Here is a 14,244-nt window from a genome sequence, read left to right as displayed (position 1 = left end):
ACTACTCAGTCCTGTTTTTACTCTGGTTGGCTGATAATGGTATTTGAAGTCCCTTTGGGATCTGGTTCTGGTTTGGTCTGATCTAATTTCACCATACTGGATTAGGCTTCTACAAGACCAGTTAGGGTCAGTCGACATGGAGCGTCCGTCTCATCAATAGGGTGCCAACCATCACTGACAGGTAGCTGGTCCAGCACAGGGACACTAAAGGGCGAGACAGTTGCACTATATACACACTCTGTGCTTGTGGTTTGGGGTCCCATTCTGTCAAACATTTGTGGATAATTATATACCTCTGAAAAGAGACTAATTTTAAATATACTTTTTTAATGAATGATTAAAAGTTAATTTTTAGAGGGTATTTTTTCTTGTTAAACTGTAGCTATAGACGGCTCTATTTTATGCTGCAGGTCAATAAGTCAATAAATATAACCGTTAATTTCTAGTTTTACATGAATGTATTTCTTGCATGAATGCTTTTAAGATAAAATGAATATTGTCAAGGAGGAGATCACACACATCGCACTGCTGCCACCAGTTTGTCAAGGGACGCAACTCTGCTGCCTCCAATTGTCAGGGCAATTACGCAATTGCCTGACGAGTTGACGGTGAGGCCGCTACTGCTTCCACCACTAGACCAGTTATTGGAGAGCTCACAGAGAGTGCATTGTATTTACACCTCCAATTCCAGGTCATGGATAATACATTTATTTTTCCTCCGGTACCATCACTGCCAACTCCACAATAACAAAATGAAGTACTATCTGCCACCACCAATCATTTATAAAGGCTGATTGGACACCCATTACAGGTAGTATAAGGATTCAGGGGTGGGGTTTACAGAGCAAGAGGAGCAGAGCTATAAAATTTTATATATTTAATACAGAAAGGTGGGGAATGTTTATTAAAATAATACAAAGATGATACAAAATTGGAACAAAGCAATATGATATATAAAATAACAAAGCATAAAAGGATAACAAAAGATAATTTTTAAATCTGTGTCACAGAATGGCTCAGAGCTTAGAAAGTTAGGCACTCCTTAGAAAAGCGGACAGAGCTACAGCAAGCTGTATCTTCAAGGATTGACCAAATACAAAAACCCAAATTCTGCTTTACATTAAATCAAGTTTATGCCCACATATTTGCTCTCGGTGAGCTAATATGAGGGTTGGTTGTGGGATGTTCTAGGTATGTTGAAATTTTATGAGATCCTAAACTTTCAGAATATCTTTGCCCCTGGAGGTCGCAGGCAGTATCTATTGTCATCATGTTTCCTATTGCGATGTTATCTTTCTATAAAGATGAAGCATGGCATCATCCATCTATCCGATATTAAGTTGGATGGGTTAGAATGGCTGTATGGTGATGTAGGTAAATGCATTATGTTCGTTTCTTCACCTCAACAACAAAAATATGTCTCCCATAAATATCGGACTGATGCAAACCCCAATATTCATCACTGACCATTGGCACCAAAGTGACTCAGACCAACCCTTTGAACAGATGAAGCTCTTGCCTTGGAAGTGTACTTCCCAACCTCTGAGTAAACGCCTTGGCGGCTGGTTTTCATAGATGTTCTCCTGTTGTAATTACCTGGTCACTGGAGGAGGTCCATACTTCAATGGAGATTGAAGTGTCAGCTCTGTCTCACTTCCCTCCAGTTATAATTAGTTTCTCAATTACCCAATTTTATTTAATCTCATATGTTCAATGTGAGAGTGATATGTTCCCTTTTTGGAGATGTCTTTACGGATTTTAATTTTCCTCTATGACACCTACTGTATAAAGCCAGTTTCGTCACCTTTTTAAGTAAATGTATTTATTTCTAAGAAAAAAAACAAAAATGAGAGAGAGTATTTATTATCTGCCTTTATTCTCTTTATCTTAAGGAAGAGCAACAGCACCATTCATTAATAATTATAAAAAAAAATCTGGCAGTAAATGTGTACAGTAAGAGAATTATCTTGAGATTTTGTTTCGGCTGTTTCTGCAGTAGACAGAGGAATCTACACAGAAGAGAAGAAGACCCTTATGAACATCTGTGACCAGGAAACTTCTAAAATTGGGTTGCTATATAACTAGGGTAGAGTATTCTTATACATCACATCCCTAATAAAGGCTAATAATATAACATCCATAAACCTCATGATTATATATCATGGCATCACCAGCAATAATTTATAAACATATTATTTACAAAGGTTTATACAAATACTAATGTCATATGTGCTATATAATCAATACAAGTCCTCCATACGTAATGGAGAGATAGGGTACTTTCTCCGTGGTTCAGTGCTTAAGATAAGTACAGATTAGAAAAACTGATAAACACCTCATAGGAGGAGAATATGTATGACTGAGATGTTTACTAGTTTTACTATGCTAGGAAAATATCTCAGCAAGCTGTATGCCCCATTTGTGAGTGCATAGGAGTCGACTATTTGTAGCTTCTCTCCCATTATAAGTAAGGACACACACAGAAACACTCATATAATATATTCTATACAATTATATTCTGTATAGTAGATTCTCCAATATATAAAATGTTCCTTACAAATTGATACCCTAATATCTTAGAACTATTCTATACATTTACATTTAATTCTTAGACAATTTGAGGGGACACCTTGAATTAGATCGGGCAAATTTATCAGTTGCCCAGGGCATCAGGTAGGCCACAAGTTAATGGTATTAGTGCTGTTGGTGTAATCGACTGATATTTCAGGGAAAATTGTAATTTAGTTGGTCAGATGTCAGTTAAAGCTAGGAAACAAAGAAAAAAGTTTAGTTAGATGAATACTTTACAACAAGAGACCCAATAAATGAGTTGCTTCCTTAAGCCCCCGTCACACACAGCGATCTCGCTAGCGAGATCGCTGCTGAGTCACAAATTGTGATGCAACAGTGATCTCACCAGCGAGATCGCTGTGTGTGACACCAGCGACCGGCCCCCCCGCTGGGTATCGCTGATCGTCCTGGAATGGCCAGGACATGTTTTTGATCGCTGGTCTCCCGCTGGCCAGCACGCATCGCTGCGTGTGACAGGCAGGAGACCAGCGATCAGCGAGCTGGTGCTGGTTACTAAGGTAAACATCGGGTTACTAAGCGTCGCTTGCTACCCATGTGTTGCTGGTGCTGATCGCTGGTGAAGCTGCCTGTTTGGCAGCTCACCAGCGATCATGTAGCGACACACCAGCGATCCTGACAAGGTCATATCATTGTCGGGATCGCTGGTGCGTCGCTATGTGTGATGGGGCCCTTACTTATTTGACCTGTTTCTTTGTAAATTGATACATACAGTATATGTCCTTCAAGCAAGTTTGTCTGTTTGTCAGAGAGTAACTTGGGCCAATTAGAGAAAATCATTCTTAAGTTCTAGCTTCTATTTATACAGAAAAAGTGCAGGTCTACTTTTAATTGCATTGTAAACCTTGCTGTTATAATTGCACATATTTGTGAATAGGAAATACTGTATATCCTAATGATGGCTCCATAGTCAGTTCCTCATGGACTTGGCTTCTGTTGGACCTTTCAGGCTGTCTCCGATAGCAGGTCAGTATGAAGCTGGTTCATTCTATTTTCTTGTATGTTTGACTTCTCCATATCATATATTCACACTAGTTCCTTATATGATATAGGTCCATTCTGCTTCCGTGGTCTAACATTCACAGTGTAAGGGTCCCAACATGCTGACTTGTTAGGACCGCATTCTTTTTTAAATGAGCCTTGGATAAAAGACGCACATTACAGTTCATCACATCACACATACAATTCATGCTCTCCATTTACACAAAATATTACAACAATAGAAAAACACCTTATGTATATATTGCGCATTCTTTGTCTGATATATATGATATATACAGACAACAATCTGTCAGCAAAAGGCTTTTTTTTTGCTACAGAAAGTGATGGCTGATGGCTTCTCCAATGTTCACCTCCATTTAAGATGACTGTGTGGGAGCAGTATTTCTCTTTTCAGATAAGTCTTTCGGCCAAGTCTCTCCTTCTTCACAAAGTTTTCTTCTCCAGTCCATTAGCTCCTGCAATGCAGCACTCTCATTCTCTGACATTCTTAACTGATGAATAACCTAGAAATTAGAAGAATCAAGTCATCATCTACATTTCAGCTTATAATCTTTCTTAAAGGAAATCTTTCAAAAGATTTTTCCAATGTAATCCGATAGCAACATGATGTAGGGATTGATAGCCTGATTCCAGTGTTGTGAGAAAGCAGTATGTAAATGCATAAGGATCACCATATAAAAACATTTATTTTATTATTAATGATAGAAGACTGACTAAAACTGTGCACTTTACTATAAATCAATAATATCTTTTAAATGTTAGCAGGATGGGTGACAAATTCATTTTTTTCTCTACAAAAAGTAAACCCATTAGATAATCTCAACATACTGGGAAATCAATAAATAATAGATTTAGTCTTTGAAAATAATACAAAAACAGCAATGCTATAAAATATTCTACATCCATAGAGGCCCATTAATCTCTCTAGTGATTGCAAAAACAAATTTCCAATTAATCCAAATTAATCGTAGGAAGAGCCCCACAGGTCTTAGTGTACATTTTGTACAATATTCTATTAATGTTCTTTTGCTAATGAATGTTTATGTCATTGCCTGGGGTACAGAGGGAAACACCATGACTCCAATTAGTTTAATATAATTATTAATTACATTATATTGTACTTCTGCCAATAGAAAAAACATTCACAAGAATCTTTACATAATCTTTAAAATAAGCTGGGTTTCTAGTAAATGGATAAAATATATGGGAAAGGGAACTCATTTTTATGGGAATGTTTAAGTACAAGCTGTTCAATACAAGAATAGGCCATGTTCACATGTCCAGTAGAATGGATCCAGCAGTAATCTGTTCACAAAATAGTTCTGCAGAATCTGCTGGATCCATTGTGACTGATGATTACTGGACATGTGAACGTAGCCTTAGACCTGCTTCTAAAGCTGGCCATACATATTAGATAGCTGTCGCTCAAGCATTCATTTGGTAGGCAGTTTTTTTACCTGACTTGACCATACACATTAGCACTCAGCTGAGTGTTCATGTGATTTCAACTTGGAGAGAGGAGAGGATGCAGGCAGACACCTTTGGCAGTAGCTTATTTTCCCTGAAAATAAAAGGACTGGGCATTTAAATTCCAAAGGCTCAATTCTTCCCAGACACATCAGATAGTGGTGCCTAAATTGTCAGTCTTGCCTAAACTTTTGGGTTCAGCCGACTTTCATTTGTGTACAGGGGGTCTTAACTTTACCAGTTATTATTGCCACCATTTACATTAGACTAAAGTCCACCAAACCCTCTGATAATGTGTATAGTGGCTTCCTGGCTTACCCCCAACAGATGATGGTGATGTTGATGATGATGAAGATGATAATAGCTGCATTGGTTGAGTACAAGATGGAGATGAAGTATTTGTAACCAAGTCAGGTTGTGTACATATCTGATACCATGAACTATTTTTAAGTGACATATACTGCTTTGCAAAAGTGAATATTGAAAGCACTCATAGGCCCCAATACACATGATATAGCTATTGGCTGAATGATCATTTGGTTGTAAATTATCTATTCTGGCTGTCCCATAAACAGGAATGTTCTTGAATCTTTTTTTAAAGAAAGAGTGGAGATAGCAGTGGCTTATTTCCTGAACAACAAAAAGGAGAGATGCTAAAGTTTAAACTGCCTGAATGTTTTATTATCCAAGTGATAGAGATCATTCAGTCTTATTTTATATTCCCCTAGTAACATAAAGACATTATTGTGTCACTCCTTCCATTAGACAGGGACAGTTTTCCTTTTGTTTCATTGTTTATTTGTGTTGTTTTTCATTTTGCTTGTGTTTTTTTTTCAAATTCTAAAGTACTGCAAAATTAGTTGGCACTAAACAATCCAAAATGGGACTTAATGGCAAATCCTGAACCATCAATGACACTAACATTATTAGGCCTATTTAGCCAGTAGGGACTTAAAGAACATGAAATTATGTTTTCAAAATACTCTATACTGTGTGTATACATGAGGGATATCACTATATCTACCCATTATGCTGCATTTTCACCAGTTTTCCCCACTGTGTTTTGATATGCAATTGACTCTGAGCTGTTGGGAGGAGACTGACTGCTATGATATCTCCCATGCACTCCACACCGATACTGAGAGGTATTCCTTAGCACACAGACCGCAATGAGAATATTATACAGCACTACTGAGCAGTGTAGATGTCAATATAGCTTTCAGTCTAAGATAAAGTCTTGTTAGAAAGCACATCACAGTCTTTCTGTATCTTCCTCCTATTGTTTCATCACTCTTCTATGCACTCATCCTCCCCCTTCCTCTCTCCGTAGAGTATCATAAATGGTATAACTTCATATCTCACTGTGCTAGCAGTCGGTGTTTTCTTGAGCAAAATGGAGTTGAGTTGTTTTTTTAAGAGTGGATGATGACTTTAGGGCAAGAGGAAGAAATTCATAAACGGAGAAATAATAGTTCTCTGATAGCATATATACAAAGTTTCTTACATTCTCCTGTATGTAAAGCTTGTTGAAAGGACAACTCCCATGTAAACTCTAGGCCATATTTAATTAGTGGAAGCCAGAAGGGGTAGCGGTCACTAGGGAGCACCAGGAAAGCAGATATGAGCTAGTGCTCCACCGCAGCTCCAGCCATATGCCTCCAACGGAGGATGGTGAAGTAGACAAATGAAAGAAACGGTCAACGGTGTTACCATTGAAACGCGTTGTGGGCTAAAGAAAAACAACCCTGTCCGTGTGTTCCTAGCGCTCCGTCGACCGTTTCTTTCATTTGTCTATATTTAAATAGTGAACCTTCAGGTAAGTGAACAGTATAAAAGGGGCTATCTGGGAATTGCTTATTTTTTTACTATGGGGTAAATAACTTAAATGCAGGTACTTGATAACTACATGTCTGTTTTACCTAGAGCCCATCTCTGCTGGCACATACTGCTGCTAGCAATTTTGCTACTTCATTTGACCTAATGCCAACAGAACAGCTCTTCCTTTTCTTATTTGCTTTGTTGATGGGGCACCATGGTTAACTTCAAGCTGATTGACAGCTGGCTCTCCACAGCTAGGCAGCAGGGAGTCATCTGTCAATCAACAAGAAATTGGCATTAACACCCTGCCAACAAAGCAGAGCAGAAAACAAGAAACTGCTCTATCAACATCAAAATAAACAAAGTCCCAGATAAAGTATTTAATCCCACTGAGCTAGCAGAGACAGACACATAGATTTTTGTGTTGCCAGGAGATTATTCAAAATTGTTAATATTACTGACATAAGAGATATGTACAGGAATTATTTCACTGGTCTAGAAAAGAAACAGCAAACAAGGTAACAAACTATCCTACTTGATGCTTAAAAAGTTGTGTGTCTATTAAGACGAGTCATAAAAGTTCTATGGAAAGTGAGAAATCAGATTCATGTTATCTTTGTGTAAGAGGATGGAAGTTGTACTCATGTTCCCCCCTGTTGATATGTTCTGTGATGTGATGTATTATAATTAGGAATGAGCAAACATGCTCGGTGATACTCAGATATCATTCGAGTATTTGCATGTTCGGATGTGCTTGTTACTCAGCTAGTATTAGCCGGTGCTCGATTTCAAACTCAGATCCTCACCTCACATGTTTGGCACCTGTTACACAGCCAATAAGCATGCAGGGATTTAATGTGAGTTGCTGTAATGCCATAGCCATCTTGGTAGTGGCATTACTGTGATTGGCTGGCTGTATGACATCATCAAAGGTCATAAAAGGACAGGCACTACGATGCTCAGCACACTGATGCCATTGCACAGCTCTGTGATAGTTGTTCTTGAAGGGAGAGAGTGCTTGTCCAGGCTTGTGTGTGCACAGTTTAACGAATCAGAGCCCTGTAGTCTTGATTCTGGTGCTGAAGCTGAACCATCATACTAACAGTCCTTCTAAGGGTTAATCTTGTGCTTTGCTGTTTGTAACAGATACATTCTACATTTAGCATAGGGAGAGAGAGAGCTGAATGAGCAGAGAGAGTGGTTGAATACAGTCTCTAAGCAGGGATTAGGGCTTTGCAGACCATTACTAAATATACAGTATGCTGTATCTGCAAAAGCTGTCCACATTGTTTTTTTGTGTGGAAAAAAATGACTACAGTTGTGGCCAAAAGTATTGACACCCCTGCAATTTTGTCAGATAATACTCAGTTTCTTCCTGAAAATGATTTCAAACACAAATTATTTGGTATTATTATCTTCAATTAATTTGTCTTAAATGAAAAAACACAAAAAGAATTGTCCTAAAGCCAAATTGGATATAATTCCACACCAAACATAAAAAAGAGGGTGGTCAAAAGTATTGGCACTGTTCAAAAAATCATGTGATGCTTCTCTAATTTGTGTAATTAACAGCACCTGTAACTTACCTGTGGCACCTAACAGGTGTTGGCAATAACTAAATCACACTTGCAGCCAGTTGACATGGATTAAAGGTGACTCAACCTCTGTCCTGTGTCCTTGTGTGTACCACATTGAGCATGGATAAAAGAAAGATGACCAAAGAACTGTCTGAGGACTTGAGAAACCAAATTGTGAGGAAGCATGAGCAATCTCAAGGCTACAAGTCCATCTCCAAAGACCTGAATGTTCCTGTGTCTACCGTGCGCACTGTCATCAAGAAGTTTAAAGCCCATGGCACTGTGGCTAACCTCCCTAGATGTGGACGGAAAAGAAAAATTGAAAAGAGATTTCAACGCAAGATTGTGCGGATGTTGGATAAAGAACCTCGACTAACATCCCAACAAGTTCAAGCTGCCCTGCAGTCCGAGGGTACAACAGTGTCAACCCGTACTATCTGTCGGCAGCTGAATGAAAAGGAAGTGTATGGTAGGAGACCCAGGAAGACCCCACTTCTTACCCCGAGACATAAAAAAGCCAAGCTGGATTTTGCCAAAACTTACCTGAAAAAGCCTAAAACGTTTTGGAAGAATGTTCTCTGGTCAGATGAGACAAAAGTAGAGCTTTTTGGGCAAAGGCATCAACATAGAGTTTACAGGAGTAAAAAAGAGGCATTTAAAGAAAAAACATGGTCCCTACAGTCAAACATGGTGGAGGTTCCCTGATGTTTTAGGGTTGCTTTGCTGCCTCTGGCGCTTGACTGCTTGACCGTGTGCATAGCGTTATGAAGTCTGAAGACTACCAACAAATTTTGCAGCATAATGGTAGGGCCCAGTGTAGGAAAGCTGGGTCTCCCTCAGAGGTCATGGGTCTTCCAGCAGGACAATGACCCAAAACACACTTCAAAAAGCACTAGAAAATGGTTTGAGAGAAAGCACTGGAGACTTCTAAGGTGGCCAGCAATGAGTCCAGACCTGAATCCCATAAAACACCTGTGGAGAGATCTAAAAATGGCAGTTTGGAGAAGGCACCCTTCTAAGATCAGGGACCTGGAGCAGTTTGCCAAAGAAGAATGGTCTAAAATTCCAGCTGAGCATTGTAAGAAACTCATTGATGGTTACCGGAAGCGGTTGGTTGCAGTTATTTTGGCTAAAGGTTGTGCAACCAAGTATTAGGCTGAGGGTGCCAATACTTTTGTCTGGCCCATTTTTGGAGTTTTGTGTGAAATGATCAATGTTTTGCTTTTTGCTTTATTCTCTTTTGTGTTTTTTCATTTAAGACAAATTAAATGAAGATAATAATACCAAAGAATTTGTGTTTGCAATCATTTTCAGGAAGAAACTGAGTATTATCTGACAAAATTGCAGGGGTGTCAATACTTTTGGCCACAACTGTATATTGTGATCCATACAGTATTATGTGCTGATGGCACATTTTGTTGTTATATAACACACAAAAAAGCATTTACCGTATATACTCGTGTATAAGATAACCCGCGTATAAGCCGACTCTCCGAATTTTGCCACAAAAAACTCGGAAAACTTATTGACTCATGTATAAGCCGAGGGTGGTGCTGCACAAGGGTTAATGGTGGTCCAAGAAGATGCTCCATAGATAAATACCCCCATAAAATGCTGCACAAGGGTTAATGGTGGTTCACAAAAAGATGCTCCATAGATAAATACCCCATATGCTGCTGCACAAGGGTTAATGGTGGCCCAAGAAGATGCTCCATAGATAAAAACCCCTCATATGCTGCTGCAGAAGGGTTAATGCTGCCCCATAAGATGCTCCATAAATACCTCCCATATGCTGCTGCACAAGGGTTAATGCTGCCTCATAAGATGCTCCATAAATACCCCCCATATGCTGCTGCACAAGGGTTAATGCTGCCTCATAAGATGCTCCATAAACACCCCCATATATTGCCGCTGCACTTAACAAAAAAAATGACATACTCACCTCCAGGTGCTGGTGTCGCCATTTGCTCAGGCCCCCGGCACTGGCGATATTTACCGGTCCCCGCTCCATGGCCATCCACCGCTCTGTCTCCCAGGTCTCTGCAGTGATGTTCAGCAGAGAGCACACACTGACTACGTCATCGCGCCCTCTACTGAACATCACAGCAGGAGGACCCGGAGACACAGCGGGGCATGGCGATGGAACGGGGACAGGTGAATATTGCTTTGCCCTGTCAGACTCACCCCCTCCTGGCGCACGGTCTTCTCTGCAGCCCCTGCTTCTCCCTCGGTCTTCTTCCTGCATTCAGTGGTCACGTGGTACCGCTCATTAAACTCATGAATATGTGCATATTCAAAACTCATGAATATGTGCATATTCATGAGTTTAATGAGTGGTACCACGTAACTCTGAACACAGGCACAGGAGACCTACGGAGAAGCGGGGGGACTGCAGAGACGCGACAGGATGGGGTGAGTATGATCTATGACACCCCCGCTCCCCCTCCCCTGCCAACCCCCGGTATATTACTTGCGTATAAGCCAAGAGGGGGACTTTCATCCCAAAAAAATGGGCTGAAAATCTCAGCTTATATGCGAGTATATATGGTAAACATTTTTCTGGATTCAATTACTCATCCATAATATATTAAGTTCTCTGGGCTACATTTCTGTGGCATATAAAACTCCAAAAAAGCATAAATTTTTTTTCTGTATTAACTTTCTCATCCATAGAGTATTCTGTGCTCTGGTGTACATTTCTGTGGCATTTAACACTCCAAAAATGCGTTCAAAAATGTTTCGGTATTTACTTACTCATCCATAGAGTACTCAGTGTTCTGGGGTACATTTCTGTGGCTGTGGACATGCTAATAACTAGTTTAAACAGGTGCTATTACTACAGGTATGAGTGGAGGACAGAGGAGCCTCTTAAAGAAGAAGTTACAGGTCTGTGAAAGCCAGAAATCTTGCATATTTTTAGGTGACCAAACACTTATTTTCCAGCATAATTTGAAAAAAAATCTTGCCAAATCAGACAAGGTGATTTTCTGGAATTGTTTTCCCATTTTGACTCTCATAGTTGTGGTCTACGCATGATGTCAATTACAGGACTCTCTCATCTTTTTAAATGGGAGAACTTACACAATTGGTGGCTGACTATATCCTTTTTTTCCACTGTAAGTCTCCAAAAAAGCATTAAAAAATGTTCCTGGATTCAATTAATCAAACATCCAGTGTAACATACTTAGTGGGTGACAAAGATGGCAGAATCCCGAAGGAGTGACCAGAAGAATATCAGAGGCAGAGGATGCTGGCGAGACAGCCGAGATAGCAGGAACCTGTGGTCCAGAACTGGATGCTTTTCCAAAACCACTAAGGCCCGAACCCAGTCTGCAGCCTACACCGCTAAGGTTCTTGCGGATTTCGTATAAGAGAGCCAGTATCCAAGAACTAGTGAGCAGACTGTGTAGCCTAGGCTGATGGGAAGAGACAAGGTAGTGAGCCAGGACAGGCCTGGAAAAATGCTGTCAGGTCCACTAGACGCAAGGTACCATAACATCGCTGGTATGTGGTGAGTGTGATGCAAGAAGTTAGGGAGCAGGATTAACCCTTCCTGAGGATTGATCATTCCTGGGAGCTGCTCCTCGACTACTACCAACCCCGAGAGGACATACTGTCCTTGGGATTCCCCACTTTCTATGCGGGAAAAGGACATGGTGCATGTGGCACAGGGGGCTGTCACCCATTTCTATATGTTGGAGGCTCCGGCACTACTCAAAGCTAGGTCACTTACAGCCCAGGTACCTGGGAACCGGACTCGAGAAAGCAGGTAGAGGCAGTGCCACCAACATCCTGAAGAAGGAGAAGGAGAAGTGGACACCTGAAGAGGATTACTGTATTACCTTTTGTGACGAACGAAAGCCGGGGGATACAGATATCCCACCACCATCACCAATCTGTGATGAAGCTTACAGATACACTGCTCTCTGGTGCCCCCTTACCCTCAGGTTAGTCAGGGAACTGCACCTAGGATAAGTAGTCGCTGCCCTGTTACGTACTAATTATCGGGGCACTCTGCAGTGAGGGCGGTATATACAGTAAGGTTTTCAGTGTTAGCTTGCAGCCCTGAACAAAAGACAGCAGGGGGTCCCAGCTCATTTCATCCTTGCATTAATTAACATGGGGCTTCTAATTCTCTCGTCATATGGCAAGTTCCTGTTCTTTTGAAAATGTGTGCGTTTATCTCATGGTTGGGGCCACAGTTCAGGGAAAAGAGGGAGAGCTCTGGATTATATATTGGGCCTGAAATTAATAAATCAAGATGGTGTCTCCCTCATTCCTCATACCTCCCCACTTTAGAGGGTGCTAGGGGGTATTACATTCCTGTGTTTCCCCATGCGCCCTTCTGCAACCTCCCATTGCTGGGATAACCCCGTCAGCGTTACCGCATCATGGTGGACTCATACAGGTCAAAAAGGGGTAATAAAGGGAGAGCATTCCCATGCCAGGGGAATCTGCCAATATCACCGGCTCAGATCCATGATGGTAAGGTACTTAGCACCAGCCAACTGGTTGAGTGGGTTATTGATGCGTGGTATAGGGAACCCATCAGTGACCACCACAGTGATTAACCCCATGTAGTCCACACAGAACTGGTCCCTTTTGGTGATGAGCACTACGGGCAAAGTTGATTCGCTGCTGGATGTTTGGATCACCCCCAGCTTCAGCATTTCATCATGTTCCTGGCACATGTGCTGCTGCACCTCAAGAGAGAAACCCGATATGCTGAACGCCAGATCAGGGGGGTGATTTCCAGTGTTCCCATCATGAACGGCTGTCTCAGTCCTCCGGGCAGGCTACTGAACAGCTCCTGGAAGTGGTGTAAGGTGACCGCCAGCTGGGACCATTAGTCCTTTGACAGCTGGTTGCCAACCTTCACATTCTAGATGGATCCACCCGCCTTGGCCTGGGTGAGCAGATCCAGGAGGGTTTCTGCCTCTTCTTCCTTGGGAAGGTCGCACACAGGGTGGGCACAGACCTCCCACTCATGATGTACCTTTATAATGTTCACATGGAAGGCCTTCCTCCTTCCATGGGCGTGGTCCAGGTTGACCAGGTACGTGAAGTCATTGAGCTGTGGGTGCACAAGGTATGGGTCCTCCCAGGCCACCTGAAGCTAGTTGTGTGGTACTAGGACCAGTACCCTCACCTTTTGACCCACCTGACAGGTCCTTTCACAAGCATTCTGGTCATACCAATGCTTCTGGTCAGTCTAGGCTTGGGCCATATTGTCAGGCACCAGTCATGTCAAGGCCATCATCTTGTCCCGGAAGCACACGACATACTCGATGACCGACACTCCAAATCATCTTTGGCAAAAAAGAGTACTGGTTGTTCACCCTGCTAGACCCATGCTACAAGCAGAACTTTGTATCTCTTCTTCCTGAGGCAGCGAGGTCTTTGTAAAATGGTGCTATACCAGAAGGCCATTGTGGAAAATATGCTGAAAAAATTCCCAACAGACAGCGCTAGCAGCAAGGTGCAAGCTTTCATGTCCAACCAAGGAGGAGAGGCCAAAGAGACACACAACAGAGGCATGCGTACTCTGTGAAAGGCTTGGACCAATTTCATGACAACAGCCAGTGTACACAGCCTGATTACTGGGTATTTTTGACAAGGAGGGAAAAAATGTTAAAGATGGGCAAGCAATATCTGGCCAACAAAACAAGCATACTCCCTAATTCTTAAGCAACCTTCACCTATTGGGTCTCAAAGTTGGACACCTGGTATAAGCTGTCCCTCTTTACCTTGAAGTTGTTTTGCTGCCCTGCTGCTAGCGTCTTGTCTTGTG

At 41.5% G+C, this 14,244-nt stretch overlaps 1 protein-coding gene across 5 annotated transcripts in view; it reads right to left on the bottom strand.

Moving 5' to 3' along the window:
* Positions 1–1,857: 1,857 nt before the first annotated feature.
* MYO16 (myosin XVI) overlaps positions 1,858–14,244 on the bottom strand; it is a 783,767-nt gene continuing 771,380 nt past the window's right edge. For 4 of the 5 annotated variants that reach the window (XM_073556817.1, XM_073556818.1, XM_073556819.1 and 1 more), the window contains exon 35: positions 1,858–4,094. In XM_073556817.1, the coding sequence (XP_073412918.1) occupies positions 3,948–4,094 (147 nt within the window). In that variant the 3' untranslated portion in view covers positions 1,858–3,947. The remainder of the gene's footprint in view (positions 4,095–14,244) is intronic. The other variant, XR_012222718.1, reaches the window with a different exon arrangement.

This window comes from Dendrobates tinctorius, unplaced genomic scaffold (assembly GCF_039654945.1).
Source record: "Dendrobates tinctorius isolate UK_male_01 unplaced genomic scaffold, ASM3965494v1 ptg000240l, whole genome shotgun sequence".
In the NCBI taxonomy this organism is placed as follows: Eukaryota; Metazoa; Chordata; class Amphibia; order Anura; family Dendrobatidae; genus Dendrobates; species Dendrobates tinctorius.
Note: the sequence above shows the minus strand (reverse complement) of the source record. Positions and strands in the feature narration are given on the sequence as shown.